At 37.4% G+C, this 22,144-nt stretch overlaps 1 protein-coding gene across 1 annotated transcript; it reads right to left on the reverse strand.

Moving 5' to 3' along the window:
- Positions 1 to 2,089: 2,089 nt before the first annotated feature.
- Positions 2,090 to 22,117, reverse strand: C7H5orf22 (chromosome 7 C5orf22 homolog). Its single transcript, XM_021695940.2, has 9 exons — positions 21,939 to 22,117; positions 20,558 to 20,703; positions 18,425 to 18,574; positions 15,822 to 16,251; positions 13,751 to 13,813; positions 13,390 to 13,511; positions 10,052 to 10,118; positions 7,634 to 7,773; positions 2,090 to 3,134 (listed from the first exon to the last, which is right to left on the reverse strand). Exons 1-9 carry the CDS (start codon positions 22,038 to 22,040, stop codon positions 3,002 to 3,004), a joined length of 1,353 nt encoding a protein of 450 aa, XP_021551615.1. The 5' UTR covers positions 22,041 to 22,117; the 3' UTR covers positions 2,090 to 3,001.
- Positions 22,118 to 22,144: the final 27 nt, after the last annotated feature.

Raw genomic sequence — 22,144 nt, forward strand, 5'->3', positions numbered from 1 at the left:
ACAGACATGGTAGGAAAGCTGTAACTAGAGGTTGGCTGACTATTCAACAAGGTCTTCAAAGGAAGTGAAATCATGCAACCTCAGCCTTGCTTCAGCCTCGATAATGAACTCCTGCTTCTGAATCCTAGGAACCAAACTCCTAAGATACTAATGCATCGAATGCCAACTTACTAGTTCGCAATGGTAAGACATACCCTTCCAGTGAGTGACCAGAATATTTACCGTTCAGAGAACCCTCTCCTAAGAATCCAGGTTCATAGAAACCTCCTCAGTCACCGTAACTTCATTTGAACCCAAATGAGAATAAAGGGACAGGATGGCACCGATGTTTGGGTTCCTAGGAGTGCAGCTGGAACAACAAAACCACAGAGACAGTGCAGGACCAGTTAGTTTAGAAACAAGCACTACAAGAGTGCTGTGACTCAGGATGACCAAGCACAGTCCAATAAGGATCCTCACGTATCTCGAGCCGTTCTGAGACGGCCAATAAAAACTCCTTCAGTTTCATGCAAGTGCTTTCTCCTAAGATGTGTGCTGAATGAGATAATCCTGTACTAAGCAACACCACTGACTCTAAACTATTAGCAGTATGATGCATACATTGCCAGCAATCCAGGGCCACTACTGCTAAAACAGAATAAAGATTTAGAGAGAATATCCTATAAAGAGTGAAGAACCTTGACTAAGAGCTCCTTGAGGACCCAGAACACTCAAAGACAGAGGTCTACAAAAAATATTTCTGAAGGAAAAAAAAGACTTAGCTTCTTTGATACTGGGGAATATATACTTCTTACTACCAAAGCTCTGGTCAATGCTTATATTTAAGTCACAGTTTTTAAAAATTTGCTCAAAATCCCATGCTTCCGTGATATTTGTACATAATCCAAAACCCTGTATGGTGGTATTCCTCATTGGTACTTAGAACACACATGAAGGATGTCTTGATAAACTAAGTATCTTCCTATTTGAAATGCAGTGACATAATTTACCAAGTTGGTGCTAGTCAACAAATAGGGACTGAATTTGATTCAAAGAGAATCACAGAGCTGGAGGACGAAACAACGAATATTCTGAAAAAAAGAAACTCATGCCCTTTTATTCTACCTGAGTTAAAAAAATGATGAGTCACATCGAGTTCATGGGAATTGTAATAAATGACTACTCAAGCAGATCATAAGATCAGTACCATGAACACACTGAGATCATATACAACTAGTGCTAGTTTGGTTTTAAATCTTTAAAACCTCAAAACACACCTTTTTATTTCTTTTAGCACACAAAATAATTTACTCATAAAAGTAACATCCATTTACAGAAATCTAATAATTTTTTTTTTTTAATTTAAAAATAAATAGCACTGTTTTACAATTCTGATTTTACAGAGAAAACTTTTTGGCACATAATGTTCTATCAAAATGGAAAGTAGCATCACTTTGCTTTGCTTTTCACAACAGAAATAGGCATTCATGCTATCAGCCTTGGGAAATCAATTTGGTGACAAGAAAAATTTGCTGGAAAACAGCATCATTGGAAAAATGGGATCTGGTGCCATCTATTGAGTGACAATGGTAATGGGACTTGGGTATTAGCCATCAAGTTAGGTAACACATTACAATTGTAGCTACATGCAACTCAACATGTACATGTGGTCAAGGCCCAAAAGTTACATGCAAAAATGAAAACAACTGCTGTATTAGGATTGAGGAATGGATGGGTGTTTTTTTCCCCCTCTAAATGCCATCCTACCCTTAAAAAAAAAAGAAATCAGGTAGGTAAAAATGATTGCTGAACCTCAGGAATACTGAAGAGGGAAGACTTTGGTAAATTAAGCAAATGAAAAGTTCCATGATTAAGGACTCAGGTAGGTTCTCTTACTCATGGAGAAGCTGGTGAAAGGCAGTTGAGTCTTCGGGTATTTACGGTAGGTCAGAATTAAGGATTTATCTTTTTTTCTTTTTTAAAGATTTTATTTATTTGACAGAGAGAGACACAGCAAGAGAGGGAACACAAGCAGGGGGAGTGGGAGAGGGAGAAGCAGGCTTCCTGCGGAGCAGGGAGCCTGATGTGGGACTCAATCCCAGAACCCTGGGATCATGACCTGAGCCAAAGGCAGACGCTTAACGACTGAGCCACCCAGGCACCCTCTTTTTTCCATTTACACTAAAAGCTGGTCTACTTGACGAAATTATCAACCCAGACTGCCAATAAAGTGGCACTTAGGAACTATAATGATAATCAATGCCCATACTGATAATCTGGAGGCACCAAAAACCCTGCAGGGCTTTTCTGATTAACAAAGAAAATTTTTGCTAGTTGACTTTACTCAAATAGACCTCCTCCACTCCAACAATGTGAGAATATGCAGCAACAGCTGGGCCACAACCCTGACAGTCTTGAAAAGGTAGATTTTCTGATATTCATGGACTGGCAAGTTTATTTTTTTGGTAGTAGCTTTTGAGAATGTTACTTTCTTATACAGCTAGGTACCCTGAGTACTAAGAGCATGCCTAAGACGTGTTTATGGTTGTTCTTTCCTTCATAATACTTCTTATAATCCATAATTTGTTTCTCAGCTGTCCCGTAAGAGGGCAGGGGACCTGTCTATTCTGTTCATTACCATACACCCAGCACTTAATTATGTTTGGCACATGTAAGTGCTCAATAAATGTCAGTTGAGTGAATAAATGAATGAATTTTGTATAGTCCAATTGACGTAGGGGGAAAAGAGGAAAAAAACCAACCCTTACAAAATGAAGAAGACAATGATGGAAAGGAAGAAAAATAAGCAACAATCAATTGTGGGGGGTAGACTTGATGTCAAAAAAATTATCATCTTTTGACAACTGATGATATCTGTTTTGAGATTCAAAATACCTGAAAGATTTTAACTTAAAGTTAATATAAAAACAAAGTCTTTTCTGGAAGACTCATTTACAAATAAGTTAATGAAAACCCTAAAAAAAAAAAAAAAGATGTAATAGGAGCCTAGTGTTTTGTTGTTTCAAGATGGAGAACATTCTGCTAAGTACACCAGCTGTATGTCTACAGCCCCATAGAGGGAGCGTAGCACATTGAGGACTTTTTCTTGAATGGTGTCAACTTGCTCAGAAGGACAGTAATCATCCAGACTTGACCTGGAACCAAGAAGAGAAAGAGAAAGGAAAATACATGTAAATAAGATGAGATCATACTGTGCAGTGAAGAAAAATCTGCATTTGTTGATTTCAATATAAAATCGAAATGAAGGTATGTTGAATTTTGGAATAGTAACGGTTGAAAGCTACTAAATGTTTACTCTATGTCAGGTGCATTACATTCTTTAATCTTCTCAGCAACTCTATGAAATATATACATTTACGACCCCTTTAAAAGGAATCTGAAACAGAGAAAATTACCCTGCATGGGTCACCCAGCTGCTAAGTGCTGGTGATGGGATTCAAAATGACACAACATGTCTTCAAAGCCTCAGTGCTTAATCACTAGATTGCTGTTTCCCTGGAAGGGAGATACTGGAAATACTGGGGGTTATTATCTTAGTGATTGGGCATCTTTCTCATTCTTTTATTATGGGCACAGTAGGGCTAGAAATTATAAGAGTAGAGGCTTTCCAACTGATAAAAGGTGTCCACTTCTAAAAACGATCTGTTAACTATACAAGTATGTAGGATCATCCAAAATGAAATGTGGAGATGTGCTGGTTTTGGGATTAGTTTCCCAGGTGCTATTTTTTTTTTTTTAAGACTTTTTTTTATTTATTTATTTGACAGAGAGAGAGAGACAGCGAGAGAGGGAACACAAGCAGAGGGAGTGGGAGAGGGAGAAGCAGGCTTCCCGCGGAGCAGGGAGCCCGATGCGGGGCTCGATCCCAGGACCCTGGGATCATGACCTGAGCCGAAGGCAGATGCTTAATGACTGAGCCACCCAGGCGCCCCTCCCAGGTGGTATTAAGGAGAAAAGAACAAAGTGGGATGGGGCAGGAACCTGTATTTTGGGGAGTCTTTCCACAATCACCAACTACAACCTCAGTTACCAAGCAGTTACAATGTCACTGACAATTACAGCTGGATTAAGATCTGAAATGATTTCATCACTGTCTCCTGGTTCTGGACTGGGGTGAGGAAAGCCATTTAGATGTGGGATTGGAAATCTTTATAGAAGGAAATGGATTTAGGGTGCCTGGGTGGCTCAGTTGGTTAAGCGACTGCCTTCGGCTCAGGTCATGATCCTGGAGTCCCTGGATCGAGTCCTGCATCAGGCTCCCTGCTCGGCAGGGAGTCTGCTTCTCCCTCTGACCCTCCCCCTCTCAGGTGCTCTCTCTCATTCTCTCTCTCTCAAATAAATAAATAAAATCTTTAAAAAAAAAAAAAAAAGAAGGAAATGGATTTAGTTATCTAGCTTAGTCCTTGTCACAAGTATTTTAGACCTAAAGACATAATCTGTAAGACTTCTGATAAACTCAGTCCATTCTCTGGTGATCAGGTTATTTTTGAGACTTGATGTAAATAACACACAATAAATGAGACAGAGCAATTTAAAATTATTAAATACTGTCTAATATATACATATGGATAAAGACCTAGTTTGAGAAAATATCATATATAAGAGTTTAATTTATAAGCCTTAATAAATAAGGAGTACTTCTATGCTTTCAAAAAGATTTCTGGCTTCTTTAAAACACTGTTAGAGTAGTTCTTGAGGGAAGCTACCCCCAAGAGGGAGTTTTGGAAACCTGTAGGTACATTTTTGATTGTCACAATGACAAGGGGCTACGGCAAGAGGGCAGGGCTGCCAGAATGCTTGCAATACGCAGGACAGACCTGCAATATGAATGTAAATATAAATACTTGTCCCGTGTCCTATATACTTTCCAAAGTCCACAGAATACTCACATAAGTGAAAAAACCTGTTTTTAATTCTTGAGCCTAGAATTTCTCTTCTACATATGAACAAAGTATTTTTGAAAATGGATTAAATATGAACTAAATTTCCCAGGAATGCAGCTACTCTGTATATTGAGACAAGACTGGACTTTAAGTTCAGAACTTTACCAAGAGGTTGGTAGGACGAGAAAAATCCATGTTACTATGGCAGTGCTGTTCATGGTATTTGGCCAATACATCACATGAGTATCTGTTTGCACTTGTAACTTTACATTTAGTGACTCTGTAAAGATGCTAGTTCTGTGTGGCTTCAAAAAAAATTTTTTTAAAAGACTTTATTTTTTGAGAGAGAGAGAGAGCACGCACACACGCGCACAAGTGAGAGGGAAGGGCAGAGGGAGAGGGAGAAGCAGATTCCCTTCTGAGCAGGGAGCCCAACACAGGGCTTGATCCAAGGACCCCGAGATCACCACCCGAGCCGAAGGCAGACGCTTAACGACTGAGCCACCCAGGCACCCCTTGTGTGGCATTTTAATACATATTACTTTATCAGTTACTTTCATTTCTTTTATGTTACAATAATTTTTGTGTATGTATACATATATAAACATATATTTAAATTATGTGTACAGGTAGGTTATTGCTATTAACTAAATGTTTGTGTCCTTCCAAAATCCTTATGTTGAATCTAATTCCCAATGTGATCATATTTGGAGGTGATTAAGTCATGAAGGTGGACTCCTCATGAATGAGATTAATGCCACTATGAAAGAGACCCCAGAGAGCTCCTTCACGCCTTCCACCATGTGAGGTTATAGGGAGAAGACTGTGGTCTGTAAACCAGGAAGTAGGTCTTCACCACACTGAATCTGTGAGTGACTGCCTCTTGAATTACCCAGCCTCCAGGACTGCGAGGAGTGAACTTCTGGTGTTTATAAGCCACATGGTCTATGGTATTCTGTTATTGCAGCCTGAATGAACTAAGACAATTATATTATCTATATATTATGTATAATATTTCTATATACTTAAACTATGTATGTATGTAGGTTAGATTATCTATGAATTTCATTTCAGGATGGTAAAAGGACATTAAAAATATTTGTCATAAAATATTAAAGTATTAACCTCACAGTTCCATATAAAACCAGCCCAAAGATTAACACAGAAAAGTTTTATTAAATTGTTGTAACTTTCAGTGGGAATGCAAGCTGGTGCAGCCACTCTGGAAAACAGTATGGAGTTTCCTCAAAAAGTTGAAAATAGAGCTACCATATGATCCAGCAATTGCACTACTGGGTATTTACCCCAAAGATACAAATGTAGGGATCTGAAGGGGTACGTGCACCCCGATGTTTATAGCAGCAATGTCCACAATAGCCAAACTGTGGAAAGAGCCAAGATGTCCATTGACAAATGAATGGATAAAGAAGATGTGGTATATATAGACAATGGAATATTATGCAGCCATCAAAAAGAATGAAATCTTGCCATTTGCAACGACATGGATAGAACTGGAGGGTATTATGCTGAGCGAAATAAGTCAATCAGAGAAAGACATGTATCATATGACCTCACTGATATGAGGAATTCTTAATCTCAGGACACAAACTGAGGGTTGCTGGAGTGGTGGGGGGTGGGAGGGATGGGGTGGCTGGGTGATAGACATTGGGGAGGATATGTGCTATGATAAGCGCTGTGAAGTGTACAAGACTGTTGAATCACAGATCTGTACCTCTGAAGCAAATAATACAACATATGTTAAAAAAAAAAAAAGAAGAAGAAGAAGAAGAAGATGATGATAGCAGGAGGGGAAGAATGAAGGGGGGGAAATCGGAGGGGTAGACGAACCATGAGACACTATGGACTCTGAAAAACAAACTGAGGGTTCTAGAGGGGAGGGGGGTTGAAGGATGGGTTAGCCTGGTGATGGGTATTAAAGATGTCACTTACTGAATAGAGCACTGGGTGTTATATGCAAACAATGAATCATGGAACACTACATCAAAAACTAATGATGTAATGTATGGTGATTAAAATAACATAATAAAAAAAATTGTAACTTTCAGCACATTATTCTCAAATCTGAAACATGGCAGCAGCTAAATAGCCTTTTGGAGACACATAAATGGGAATTCTTGTGTTCATCTGAATAGTATCACCAACTTCAAAGATAAGACAATAAGAACTGCATGTTGTTTGCCAACCATTACTAAGAGGAAAGAGAAAATACATCTGAATTTGGAGCCGAGTAGGTGAAAAATTGATTAGAATTACTGTAATAGTAATCATTAGATTCATCTATTGAGACTGTATTAATTTCCTATGGCTGCTATAACAAATTACCACAAACTCAATGGCTTAAAGCAACACAAAGTTATTACAGAGTCCTATAATCAAGATGCTAGCAGGGCTGTCTTCTTCTCTAGGTTCTAGGGAAGAATCTGTTTCCCTGTCTTTCCAGCTTCTAGAGGCTGCCTGCATTCCTTTGCTTGTGGCCCTATCCTCCATCTTCAAAGCCAGCAGCCTAGCATCTTTCAATTTCTGATTCTGACCCTCTTGTCCTCCTTTTATAAGGACCACTGGGAGCACACTGGCCCACTGGATAATCCAGGCTAATCTCCTCATTTCAAGTTCGTTGAGTTAATTACACCTGCAAAGTCTCTTTTCCTATACAAGAAACATATACACAGGTTCTGGAGATTAGGATGTGAATATCTTTGGTGGGCCATTATTCAGGCTACCACACTTACCTTGCAATTGTCACAAGAGTAGGTTTTGGTAAATTTTTCAGTAAATAATATACAGACTGAATAAGATACTCAATTTCTTGTTCTGTGCTGATATGGTGAGGAAGTTCTGAGTAATCACAGGTTAGACCAGCCTGGTGAACCTGAAAATAAGAAAATTAAAAATTACACTGTTAAGTCTTTATTGTTTTTAGAAGATTCTTTAACCATTAATGTCCTTGCTGACAAATCTTGTAATATTGTTGTGGACTGGGATTGTTTTCTTCCTTAGTAATTTCTGTGCTACAGAAGTTCTCTATTCTTTATTTTTTTTAAAGATTTTATTTATTTATTTGAGAGAGAGAATGAGATAGAGAGAGCATGAGAGGGGGGAGGGTCAGAGGGAGAAGCAGACTCCCTGCTGAGCAGGTAGCCCGATGTGGGACTCGATCCCAGGACTCCAGGATCATGACCTGAGCCAAAGGCAGTCGCTTAACCAACTGAGCCACCCAGGCGCCCATAGAAGTTCTCTATTCTTTAAAGTTTTGGAAGAACTGGCCTGTACAGCTGTTTGGGCCTGATGTCTTTTATAGGAATAATTCTTTTAACTACTTTTTAATTTTGTAATTATGAATTCAGTTTCTGTCTTTGAGTCTATTTTGATAATTCCTATTTTCTAGCAAATTATCCATTTCACCTAGATTCTAAAAGCGGATATAAAACTATACATATTCTCATCTTACCTCTTCTTTCAACATATATATATATTTTTAGACACATGCATCTAATCTAGTACTATGTTCAAAGCTTCAGGAGGATATAAGGGAAAGTCTTTCTCCGTTACCAGTTTCTTATGTATCCTTTATATGTACAATCACATACTACTGACATCTATAGATGTGTTTTAAATGTAAATGACTGGTGTTCCAGTCTTAGCACTCAACTATGCCTGAAAGTTAGAAGTGGCTCAAGGGCTAACATTTTACATCCTCTGCTTTAAAGTTTTGAAAAATGGAACTCAGTATGTCACTGTTTTGCCTAGTGTATACGAGTGCAAAGCATGGGAAAAAACCCCCATTAATCTATTTTATTGAAGGCTCTGGATACATATCAAAATTTTAACTAGGAACAATCAATGTAGGAAAATGACAGAATGTGCATGTTCTTTTCTTTTTTTAAAGATTTTATTTATTTATTTGACAGAGAGAGAGAGAGAACAAGCGGGCAGAGAGGCAGGCAGAGGGAGAGGGAGAAGCAGGCTCCCCACTGAGCAGGGAGCCCGATGCGGGACTCGATCCCAGGACCCTGGGGTCATGACCTGAGCCGAAGGCCGGCTGAGCCACCCAGGCGCCCCTGTGCATGTTCTTTTCTATTGAAAGGATCAAAACACTTAGTGGTCTAATCCTGCAGCTATAGGCACATCATATTTGGTTCCATAATCTGCAATCAAGCCCATTCCATCCCTTCCTTCGTTCAGCAATATCCAAAACCCCGTCTACCACTGGAAAATCCTGATGCAATGTAACATTTACAGCAGACCTGCATGAAGACACATTCAACAGTGTCATGCAAGCTGAAGCATTTTAAAATCTTAAGTATCTTCCAACTCTATCATTCTTAAAAATTGCCATTAAAAAAAAAAAGTGGGTTTTGGACTAGCTCCAATTTAACCAAAATATTCTTCCGTATTTTTTTATTCTTATAAAGTTGGCATTAAATCAGTACATAAACTTCATTTCAAATAAGGAGGTCTGATTGTATTCCACAACTAAAGAAAACACTAGATCAAAAACAATTTATTGAAGTCAAAGAAGCACCAGGAGTAAAAGAAGACTTGCAGGTCTCAGTTTTGGCACAAAATCTAAAAAGACACTTGAACTTCAAGTGGGAAAATTTATGCTTCAAAAACTGTGCAATGATACAAAAATAAAAGCAATTATCATTGAAGGTATCCACTTTTACCATAGCTTTCAGATCACTGTTGGCAAACAAAGTCAGTGATACAGCTAATACAGTTGAGATGCACTTGCCAGAGCATCTCAGCTTCTTTTGTCTTTCTCTTGGTTTTTACAATCAGGAAAGTCTTCAGAGAGAGGAAAGAAAGGAGGAGGAAGGGACTATGAAAACGAATTAATAAATAAGGGACAACTTGAAAAACTGTATACTTTCTTTTCTCTGGCAAGGAGAGATCTGACCATAAACAAAATAAAAACATACACAGCACTTTTGCTTCATACATAAAACTGGGAAAAGCTTATTTTTTCTGGAAAACTTTTCTAGTATTCTGACTTCTAAAAAGTTATGTATTTTTTCAGGTCTTCTCATTTTAAAAAAATAATTCATTTACACTTTCCTGGAACACAAAAGAAAACCACTTTAACAAAAAGTACTTTTTCTACTCAGAAAAATGCCCTTCTATTTACTTTAATATAAAATATTTACCATTTCATAGTCTGGTACTTCCATCCGTTTTTTCAAACTCTGTACAAGTGGAATTAGTGATTCCATTCTGGAAAAAAGTCACCCTTCAATTAAACATCACACCACCTCAACTACAATTATAGAAGCAAATGATCTATTACACTTAAAATTTACCTTTAACAATATGTTTCACATGATGTTTGAGAAATGAAAGATAAAGATATTCAAATATCATCTTAAAATATTAAGAAATAGATGTTCCCTGTTTTTTCTTACCTACAAGATTACAGATTGTGTTAAAGTTTGAAAATTAGCACTCAAGAAACTGAGATTTTCCTCTTCTTTAAAAATGGAAGCTCTACTGTGACTTTAAAAATTATTTTCATCAGCAAGAAAACTAAGTGCCTTTAGCACACAGTGATGAAAAAAGATAGTTTCCCAAAAGTTAAAAAAATTTCAGAACATATTTGACACACACAATTACAATTGGAAAAGTTCTATACCATTTGGTATACTAACTATAGTGCCTTTAAGTGATTTAATTTAGGTGGAACTCTTTGGAAGCCATGATTAATTAATTAATGGTTCTAGTATTTTGCCTCCCCCACCAATATCTACTCATCTGGTGGGAGGGGAAAAAAGAAAGAAAAAGGGAGGCATGGAGGCCTATCTATCCACTCATACTGTTACTTCTTTCTTTTTATTAAAAACACTTTCTGGGCTTCTGGACCCTAATCACCTACCTCCTCTACTTCTTAATAGTGAAGACTCCTTCATGCTGAGATCTGGCCCTTCAGGGGCATGGTAAGTTTGGGGAGACTTTTCTTGCTTGTCTCACCCACTTTTCCTTTGTGCTATTCTTTTTTCCCCCACTTCCAGCCACACTCTGGACTCTCTTCTGTTGTAGCCTCATTGTTTCTTCAAGTCTGTGAGAGAACCCCCTGCAGGTGATGAAGAGTTAACCAGGCATGCTCACAGGCACAGTGAGTTTCAGTGAAAGGTGGCCCCATCTATGGGCCAGATCGGGACCCCAAGGTTTTCATCTAAGTTTTAAGCTTGGCTTGAGACATCACAGAAGCACAAAATAATAGGTACTTTTCAATATTTCTAGAAAGAATCATATCCCATGAGTTATTTCTACATCTCCCTTTTCCACCATAATTTCAAAAAGGAGGGAATCGTTTTTCGAATTAGCACTCTATGCTGAAGAGGAAAAGCATGAACTGATGTTAAAGTGCCTGGTCAATATTTACTGATGTGATAAATATAATACCATGGTTTTCCTTAGTGATAATAAAGTTTTATATTTATATCTCAGGGATGTTTTTCAATATTTTATTTTTAAACAAAAATTACACTGAATATTTTGAATAGGTAATATACACACATAGCAAAAGATGTTTCTCTCTTACAACTTCATCTTTTAGCCATAGAATTCCTCTCCCCAGAGGCAATCTCAATTCCAGTTTCTTCTGTATTCTTCTAGATATCTGATGAATTATCTTAAATAACTATGACATAACAAGTCTTAGTGGCTCAAAGTACTACTATTCTAACTCTCTAATATATGTTGCTATCTTATGACTGATTTCTTATATTTACACTGTGGAGAATAATCTCAGTTTGTGGAAGACCGATTTGAAAATAAGCTACTTCTGGTTTCCTATGCTCATGTGGACAAAAAAGTTTGTGTCTGATGGTTCTATTTTAGTTTTCTGGCCTTTTGAGTTTATATGATTTAAAGAATTATTTCAGAGACTTAACATCACTAATCATCAGGGAAATGTAAACCAAAACCACAGTGAGAAATGACCTCACACCAGTCACAATGGCTAGAATCAAAGAACAAGAAATAAGAAGTGTTGATGAGGATGTGGAGAAAAGGGAGCTTTGGTGTACTGCTGGTAAAAATGTAAACTGGTGCAGCCACTGGGAAAACAGTATGGAAGTTCCACAAAAATTAAAAATAGAAATACCATATGATCCAGTAATTTCACTGCTGGGTATCTGCCCAAAGAAAACAAAAACACCAATTTGAAAAGATATATGCATGCCTATCTTTACTACAGCATTATTTACAAAAGTTAAGATATGGAAGCAACCCAAGTGTCCACTGACAGATGAATGGATAAAGAAGGTGTGGTGTGTATATACAATGGAATATTATTACCCAGTCATAAAAAATAATGCAATCTTGGCATTCATGACAACATGGATGGACCTAGAGATTATTATGCTAAACAAAGTAAGTCAGATAACTACCACATGATTTCACTTGTGTATGGAGTCTAAAAATCAGAACAGATGACAAGAAAAACAGAAACAGGCTCATAAATACAAAGAACTGATGGCTGCCAGAGCGGGTGGGGAGACAGGTGAAAAAAGTGAAGGGGATTAAGAGGTCCAAACTTCCAGTCATAAAATAAACAAGTTGCGGGAATAAAAACTAAAGCATAGGGAATGTAGTCAATGATATCATAAAAACATTGTATAGTGACAGATGGTAACTCATTTACTGTGGTGAGCACTGTGTAATGTACAGAATATCAATTCATTATGTTGTACACCTGAGACTAATAGAATATAGTATGTCAACTACACTGCACTAGAAAAAAAAATAGAATTAGTTTAGGGAAAAGTAACTATACTATTTATGTCAACGTTCTTTCAAACTTGCTTTAATACTAAAGGCACTCTTCACCCCATCCTGTAAAATGACAGATGATCACGCCAAAAGAACTTTTCTCTCCATGTTTTCAAGGTAATGTTAATGCTGAGACAATCGGCCCAATAGAGGACCTGATGAAGAATCCAGCTTTCAAATCCTGCTCCCTCATGCCATGGGCAGCTTGAGCTTCTACTCATAGTTGGGCTATCCTTAAAAGGAGGCAAGTTTTCACATCATAATTTACTTGTCTAGTCATTTACTTTTTTACTGATAGGTTAATTTTTTTTTCTTATTCTACTTAGAATGGGGGCTGTCTTACCAATCTTTAATCTTCCCTAAGACCAGCACCACATCTTATATATCACAGAGGCAGTCACTGCACAACGATTAAGCACATACCCACTTACTATGTGATTTTGAGCAACTTAAACCTCTGTGCCTTAGTTTCCTCATGTATAAAATGAACATAATAACAATGAAGCCATCAGATTGTTGTAGGGAATAAATGAGATAAATGCAAAAGAAAAATCTTAGAATTGGGCACATATAAAACACTCGGTAAAGGCTAACCATTGTTAGTAAATTTGTGTTGGCACTTAACACTGATTATTAAAAAGTAATTTATCTAGCAAATTTAACAATATATCTAGGACTAAAATAGAGTTGAGGAAAAAATGTTTCAAGGTCTTACCCAGGGTTGGAAGCCCATTTCTGTACAGTTTCTTCATCATCACCATCACATAAATCAGCAAAAGCAGCTTCTAAATCTTCTAACTGATGAATTCGAGTATCAACACAATCTACCAAGTCTTCCTTTAAACACATTGAAAAGCCAAGATTATAATTATTCTTTGAAAAAATAAGTGAAATCCCATTGCAATGAAAATAGCAGTTCAATTAGTTAAAACCATGACTTCTTAAGTACTAACCATGGGCTTCCCCAATAAACACACAGATTTTGGTTAGATGTTTGAGAGCACTCTAATGAGCTATGAGATATTATTAGATATGTGATAAATAGACAAAACCCAAAAGAAACAAATGAAGGATACCTCTGTCAGGTTGGTACCAGGTTTTTTAAACTGGTACAGCTCTTGTAAGATTTTGTACTCTTCCTGGAAAACAAAACAAAAATCCATATACTAGGGAAAAAACCAAGTTTTTTCTCAATGATATGCTTTAAGTAAAAAATGGCTATGATACAAGGAGAATATCTTAGATAATCCTTTAAAGATTAGTCTGTGAAAATCAGAGAAAATGTATAACTCAGATGTTATTGTAAACATTGTCATTGCTTTAGGGAACTCTATCTGACAAGAATGTATGAAAATTAGCTATGGAAAAAGACTTGATATGAAAGATTTCTAATAATATTCTACATTCTAAATGGATACATCCAAGGATCTAAACAGATTTTAGCTATGTATAGGAAATATACATGTCTTTAATAGCAACAACAAAAACTCTCCAAGTTCACTTTGCAGCCCTTTCCCTAGCCACTGAAGAGAACTCAGAAGTTCAAAGGCAATACTGGGGGCAGATACAATGAAGAATGATGCCTTCTAGCACAGACTTTGCAGGAGAATGTCTCCCCTTTAGCATGCTAAATAGCCCCATTAGAGGTGGGTATATCTGGTCCCAATAATCCCTTTTAGGAGTATGAGAAGAGTTTATATGCAAGAGCTGAAGTTCATTAAGCACAATGTTGTGCCACTACCCTCATCATAATAATCCTATGCATTGCGTGTGATTATTTTGATGTTATACTTGAAGAAACTGTGGGTCAGAAAGGTTACGTAACTTTCCCAAGATCACACAGCTAATAAGCAGTAGAAGTAACAAACAGAACTTAACTTGCTCTGGACTTCTGCACATGCTCTTTAAAAAAAAGGATACAAAAATCTCCACTTCCCAGGTTTCCTAATAGCACTGGAAAAGGAGTAACTGCCATTAAGTTCCTTGTATAACTTTGTAGTAATTTTCATTAAAAACATTTAATGAGTATATTTGTAAAATAAATTCCTAAAGTCAGTTTCTTCAGCTTTCAGATATGCCTATTCAAGTTTTCTAAATAGTTCTAAGGTCATTTCATGATTCTAAGAACTTATGGTTATAACCACTGGCTCCATGTACAAGAGCAGGAAGAAACAGCAATTTTTCTCCCTTATTTGCAACTTGGGAGAGTACTCTAGGTCCCTCAGTCTTGCTTCAGATTACACTAAATCCTCAAATCTTACCTATTTTTTAATCAATACCTATTTAGAGGTCTTTGATAAATCACAATGGCTTCCGATACATATGTGAATTAGGATCATAAAGTGCAACATCATTCTAATCAAACACTGAATTTAGGTAGAAAAAAGTTAATCTGAATCCCAAAAAGAATAGACTTGAACAGCCTCCCAAATCTTAAAGTAAGCAGTTACTGTGTCATAAAATGCACCCAGGAATGCACACTTGGAGCATGAATTTATTGGTTTCTTAAATGTCCCATCTCAGATCTGTGCATGCTAATACTGTCTGGCTTTCTGCATTTAAGATCTGATGAGGTACCCTAAGGATCACAGGCCTGAATCATTAGCTACAAATAGTACATGTGTATTCAGGCACCTCATGGTCCAGTGGAAAATTTGTCACACAGAACTTTATATATGTAGAATATCTCTGGAAAGATACACCAAGAAACTGGCCATGATGTTTGTTTCTGAGGTAACAAACTGAGGGAATGGGAATGGGGTGAGAAAGTGACATTCTTTAATGCATACGCTTTCTTGTACCATGGGATTTTAGTTTTTTCAACTACCCACGTACATATTACCCCAATTAATAAATACGAAATAAATAATAATAAATATCTAGAGCAGGGATCAGCAACCCACAACCTACAACTTGTTTTTGTATGGCCCTTGAGTTAAGAAAGGCACGTACATAATTCAATTTAAAAAATAGGTGCATATGATTTGAAAAGGTTTAACAACAACAAGGAACAATGTGTGATAGAAATCATTTGGGACCCCCAATAAAGTAATTATATCTGGCTGTTTGCAGAAAGTTTGCTGATCCCTGATCTAGAGAAATGTCATACAATTCTCAAGATCTACATTTCAAAAATACCACATTTACCTGAGTGAACATTTCTTTGAAGGGATTCTTGACTGAAAAGAAATCCAAGTCAATATCTAAAATAAATGCATCCCCTTTCTTCAAAATTTCCAGAATCTCCCCAGTGCTGACTGTAGTCTGACATTCTTGGCTTTCACAAGAACATGAACATGGTTGCTCTAGGCAAGTTTGGTCCCTCCTCTGTGTCACTGTGTCCTTTTCCAGTCCTTCTGAATAAGAGTCACACTTAGTAGAGGCAGTGTTTTCTGCGTCTTCCAGTGCTAGCTTTGGCTTCTTAGCAGAAGACACGGCATCATTTTCTTCTTGATTGTTACAGGGTTTATAAGGTTTTACCATAATTACATCCAATTGTAAAGGTTTTTGGTTCTCTAGCTGGTCTTCAGTTACATAAAGACCATCACTTAGAAAGTAATGATCTGTACTTGTAACCCTGGATTAGAGGAAAAAAATGATTTTAAAGACAAATGGACAAATTAGCTGACATTTCATATAGCATTTCCGAAGCACTGCAGAAATGTAACAAAGAACATATTTAACAAAAACTAAGAGTTCTCTCTACTTTCGTTAATTCCTGTTTTTCTACAGAAATAGTGTTCCCCCTAGTTTTAGCTGTGCACATAACTGCCCGAAGGAGACTGGACTTCATAGCTGATCTTGCGGCGAGGTGTGGCTATTTGACTAAGTCCTGGACTACGGCTGTGAGTGGAAGAGAAGCATATATAACCTTGCTCCCCTCTACCTGATGACTGGTGCATGAACATGCAATTGGCAAGCCCACCCTGGGCTATGAGGACAAAGGCAATGCTCTGGAGATGAAGCAAAAAGATAAAAGGAAATGGGGTTTCCAAACCTGTAAACTGCCACATAGGCCCTGGACTGTGTGTGGTAAACTCTAATAAAAGAAAGAAATAAATGATCCTCTTTCAGCTAGTGTTCTGAATCACTCTCATACCAGCAGCAACTTCATCCAAATAATCACTTAAGAGAAAAATTACATCTGGAAATAATTTCTCTTAACAAAAGCTCCCTCTGATGTGTTTCAAAGCTTTGCCAAACTCTGTATAACCGTAATATTTTAATATGGAAAACAACTTCAAAATATCTTATACACATGCAGAATGCATTTTACAAGTTACAGATTTCTGATTTTAGACATATCAGTATGTTCTTAGCTTTTCAACTATATTATGCCTTAGCAAGTACTTGGAATAGCAAAACTAAATGCTTCTTCCAGAGTCGGGCTCTATCCAACTAAAATAATGGTTAATATTTATTTCCTACTCACCTTCCTCCAGCTATACAGCCTTAAATTTAAAAAGCTATTAATTTTCCAAAATAAGACTAATGACATAATACAGCTAATATCCAGGCTTATTGTAAATTGTGCCATCCAAAGAATGACAAAGGCTGTATCCCCCAACCTAAATTCGTATTCTTCTTTAATAGAGGACTCTTCACTTTGTTCATATCTGTATAAACACATGCATCTCAGACTGCACACCTGAGTATGTGTCTCTTCTGCAAACTTTTACTTGCAGGATTATGTAAAATCACCAGATAATCAAATTTTTCCTAATATTGTTATTATACATTGAGTTTCAAATGTTTCAGATTACTCAAAATTATCTGATTTTGCAGAAGCCTGTTAGAGGTCAACTTAGGTCTACTCACTGAAGTACTAAATAAAAGCACTATCATTCTCTCACATATACCAGTATTATATATAATATTTATTCTATGTAGAGTCCTATTTATTTATTTAGTATAACATCCTCAATAAATATAATTTTCATGGATACACAACAAAGTTATTTGTGCAATTGATAAGAACACACAACAAACACTAACAGTATCATTAAGGATAAATCAGAAATAAAAAGTATCACTTTCAATGAGAAAGACTGTATTTCATTTTCAATGTATTACCATTTTATTCCATTCTCCTTCACCTTTGAGAAAGTTATGGTTTCACTGCTTAAAACATTAATCCCATCACAAAAGAATGTAGAAAGTCAAGAACACGATGATATTTCTAAAGATAATTACAGTATTGCAATATCCATAAAACATTGGTTAAAGAGCTTATATAACAAAACCAGCTGCACATGTAACTCAAGTCAAAAAATGCTGTAACTTTAATTATCTAAAGCTAATCATATTACTAAAACTAAAACCTCAAATCTACTTTTTAGTCATTGGATTTACCAAAAAAAAATCTGAAATGAGGTAATTTTGCTTTTTCACTGCTAATTGTTAAATTCAGCAGACAATAATTAGATTGGAAGGAAATAGTAAAATGCATCATTAGATAAATAGATAAGGTACTTCATTTAATGGAATTAGTCATCAATGGAACCAGAATTCCAGAAGATGAAGATCCTATTATTCAAAACCAGTGTGACCAGCAACAAAATATAAATGGTATGTGCAGAAGGTCAAGGCACTTGAAAACTTGTTCCTGGTGTTTTGAGAACTCTTTAAAAGAGCTGAGGCTTAATCAGAGCCCATTTGCATGTAGACAACTTATGAGTTATTATGGGGATTCAAAATAAGATAAAAGAAGCATTCATTCCCTCTTATACTCATAAATATGAGGAAATTACCTGATTGTTGTGGTAGAAGTGTCTCTGCCTACTAAAAAGTGATGTTGGCCCTCTCTGATTTGCTGAGCCCATGTGGGATGAAGCCACAGCACATGAGAAAAATGGCCAGCATAAACTGCAGGCATAATCCAATTCTCAATACTTAATTCTCTGAAAAAGAAATAGAAAGCATGGAAACTACTAGTGAGTGGCTTTTCCCCAATGTAATTTCACCCAGAACAAGAGTTTAACAATTTTCCTGATGGCATTAAGGCATCATTTCCCCTTTTCATTGTATTGACATTTGCACTGATGGTGCAAAAACAATGGTGGGTTGGTATCCTAAGACTAATCGAGGCGATGGCACCAACTCTACTAGTAGTCACTGTATTCTTCACTACCAAGCACCACTGCCCCCTCCCAAAGCCAGTTTCATGTAAAAAGGTCCTTCATAATTTTATTAAACCTTGATCCTGAGGATACATTTTAAATATTCTGGGTGGCAAAATGAGAAATGCACAAAAAGTACTCCTGCTACTACATACTTTGAAGTACAACGGTTGTCTCAAGGAAAAACACTTGTGATTCAACTGAAAGCTGAACACCATTTTTCTTGAAAGAAAGAGTGATCAACATACAATGGTTATTCAGACTTGAATCTGAATTGTTGGATTCCACATTCGAATTAAGCTTTAAAAAACCACTACTTGTTAGTTTTGGTATGCTACTGAATATTCATAATTATCTGAAAAGGCTATGAAAATACTTTCTAAATTTTCTTCATTTACTTCCACCAAAACAACATATGGCAACAGACTGAATGTGGAAGCAGATATGAGAATCTAGCTGTCTCCTATAAAGACAAATATCAAAGAGATGTGCAAAAACTTAAACATTGTTACTCTTCTTACTATATTTTTTGCTTTGGAAAATATATTTTTCATAAAAATATATTTATGCTAACATATTGAAGTCTATTTTGAAATGAATTAATATTTTAAACATTTCTCAGTTTTAATTTCAAATATGGTAAATGTGAATAGATATAACTCACACTTAGAAAAATGCTCAGTAATTTTTAAGGGTGTACAGGAATTCTCAGACTAAAAAGTTTAAGAATTATTACTCTATGACTAACTATACAATCTGCATACTTGTTTCATAATTCTTTTCAATTTCTAAAATATAAAACCTTTAAACATAAAAGAGAGTAACAACAATGGTAGAGCTACCACATTTCTTTAGAAATTAGTTCTCTAAAATGGGGTTCTGGAAAAGGTCAACTGAAAGAAACATAGTAGGCTAAAGTTAATTCATGCTAGCATCTATCTTTTAATTTTATATTATAAAGAAAAATTACTGCTATGTATGTAATTTTTTACATTGTATGACTAGGCTCCATCCTAACAAATGCATACATAATGAGACAGTGGCAGAATTTCAGAGAACTTTATTACAGAAAAGAGTCTAGTAAGTCTTTATTTAGAAATATATATGACCCTTCTAGGGGAAAGTAGTACAAATTTAGAGGTTGGAAGGACTCAATACTGGAAGGAAGGATATACAAATTAAAGATGTGTTGCCTATACAACCATTGAACAGTGTGTTTAAAACACATTTCTCCCCTTAAAAGGGGAGAGGATGGGAGAACTGGCTTAGGTAACTTCTAAAGTCTTCTACCTCTAAAATTCTGTATTCTAAAGCTGAGGTTGGCAAACATTGGCTAAGCCACTTGTTTTTGTAAATAAAGTTTTATTGGAACATAGCCACAGCCATTTGTTACACAATGTCCATGGTTGCTTTCCTACTATAAGGGCAGAGATAAGTAGTTGCAACAGAGACCATACAGTGAGCAACCTTAAGATACTTACTATCTGGCTCTTGAAGAAAAAGTCTGTCAACACTTGCTCTAAATAAAATAGAAAAGGCAAACAAAACAAAAACAAAACTCATGAGCTCAGCAAAGTCTATTTCCCTTGTTTATCATGTACTGCAAATTGTATTTCAAACACATAAAAGATCATTAAGAGGGATGCCTGGCTGCCTCAGTTGGTGGAGCATGTGGCTCTTGATCTCAGGGTCTTGAGTTTGAGCCCCACATCGGGGGCAGAGTCTACTTTAAAAAAAAAAATATTAACAAAAACCACGTATTACCCGAAAAGTGTTTCCTTGTCAAACACTGTGTCAGCTGGCATATTCACAGGAATAAGGAGGTCTGGATGTGAATCAAAATGCAGAAAACTTATGTTACTGGCAGGAAGATGCTTTGAGCCAATGGCCCGGTATATATAAGGCAGGACCTGTAAAAAACACAGGCACACATTTGGAATTAGCACTGCAATCATGAGCATATGCTCAGCTGCAGCCTGAAAAACAATGCTTAACATAACTACACATAATTTGAAGCACGCCGAGTTGCTAAAAAGTAGGAAAATATAAAATTTGTTCACTGTAGATGGGTTTAGATAGCGTTCCCAAGCTTTATTTTTTCCTCAGAAGTTCCAGCTTGCACCTCCAAAGGCTTTAATGGGCGTCTCTTGCTGCTATCTTGCCCCATCACAAACTCAAAAGATAATGTGGGTAAACAGACAAGGATTGGCCCTCAGGAAAACACTGGTAGTTAATACACATTCTGTCATAAGGATGTGTTCAAGCTACCTTGGGTCTTCTGGCCTTTTCCACACCTTAGGATGATGGAGCTAGGCTAGGCGGTCTCTAAGGTTCCTGTCCTGTTACAGTCCCTGTAGTTCTAGGTTTAATACTGAATTTGAAAACACCGCTTAACCCGCCCTTGTGCTTCTTTCTCAGGCCCATACACACTATCTCTAGGTCCTGGGAAACTCAACTTCCTTTCTCCATCCATAAATCCGGAATCATCCTCTCCCCCTTTCATAACCAGAGACCTTCCAAGGCCTATTAATTAAAAAAAAGAAAAAAAAAAGTCTCGAATCCACGGGCCTCCCTTCCAGAAGACTAGATTAAGGCACTGTTTTAGCTACTCCAAAGTAGCACTGCCATAAAAATAGGAAATACCGTTCGTGTTTATGAAAGCAGGGCTCGCTGTAAAAAGATTTCTGTACACGCTAAGCACACAATACCAACAGCCCTGAGTGCTACGATGACACTCCCTATACCACAGACCGCAGCCCACATTCTTTACAAAAAGCTTCCCACCTACACACAGCCGTGCCGTGACGGAGACGCCGGGGAAAGCTGGAAGCCTGCGTCATCCTGCAGGTTAGGGACACGGGGCTCTGCAGTGAGAAAGCTCAGGTTCGAATCCCGACGCCGCCAGTTGTTGGTGTGGGATTCTGGGCAAACCGTGAAAGGTTAAATGAATTGCCCGACGCATAGTAAGCGATTCAATAAACGTCAGCGCCTAGTCTCCCGTTAGTCGTTTCGGTGCTTTTCCCCACAGCAATGGAACTCGCGCGGATAACAAATTCTGCTTATCTCTGGCCTTCAATGCGGAGGCTCCGCAACCTCCTTGGCCCTCGCGCGATATTGCCCCAGGATCAAGCAGCCTCCGGCTCACCTCCTGGTGATCCTCCACGACCCACACTGGGAGCTTGGGGTAGCGCCGGAGGCTACCGCGCTCTCCCACAGAGTCGCCCATGCTTTTCCCGCGCGGCAGCATCCCAGCGAGCCGCAGTCGCGAGGCTAGGACCCCGGAACGCCGGAGCTGCAGCCCCACAGCCCCTCCCGGGTGGAAACGCGCGCTCACCCGGTTGCGGTTCCTCA

This window comes from Neomonachus schauinslandi, chromosome 7 (genome assembly GCF_002201575.2).
Source record: "Neomonachus schauinslandi chromosome 7, ASM220157v2, whole genome shotgun sequence".
NCBI lineage: Eukaryota > Metazoa > Chordata > Mammalia > Carnivora > Phocidae > Neomonachus > Neomonachus schauinslandi.

Coding starts and splice junctions, on each gene's coding strand:
- C7H5orf22 (XM_021695940.2), bottom strand. CDS start 22,040: ATGCTGCCGCGCGGGAAAAGCATGGGCGACTCTGTGGGAGAGCGCGGT. Junction 20,704..21,938: donor TCGTGGAGGATCACCAGGAG/GTGAGCCGGAGG, acceptor TGTTTTTTACAG/GTCCTGCCTTATATATACCG. Junction 7,774..10,051: donor AAGTACCAGACTATGAAATG/GTAAATATTTTA, acceptor TCTTATTTTCAG/GTTCACCAGGCTGGTCTAAC.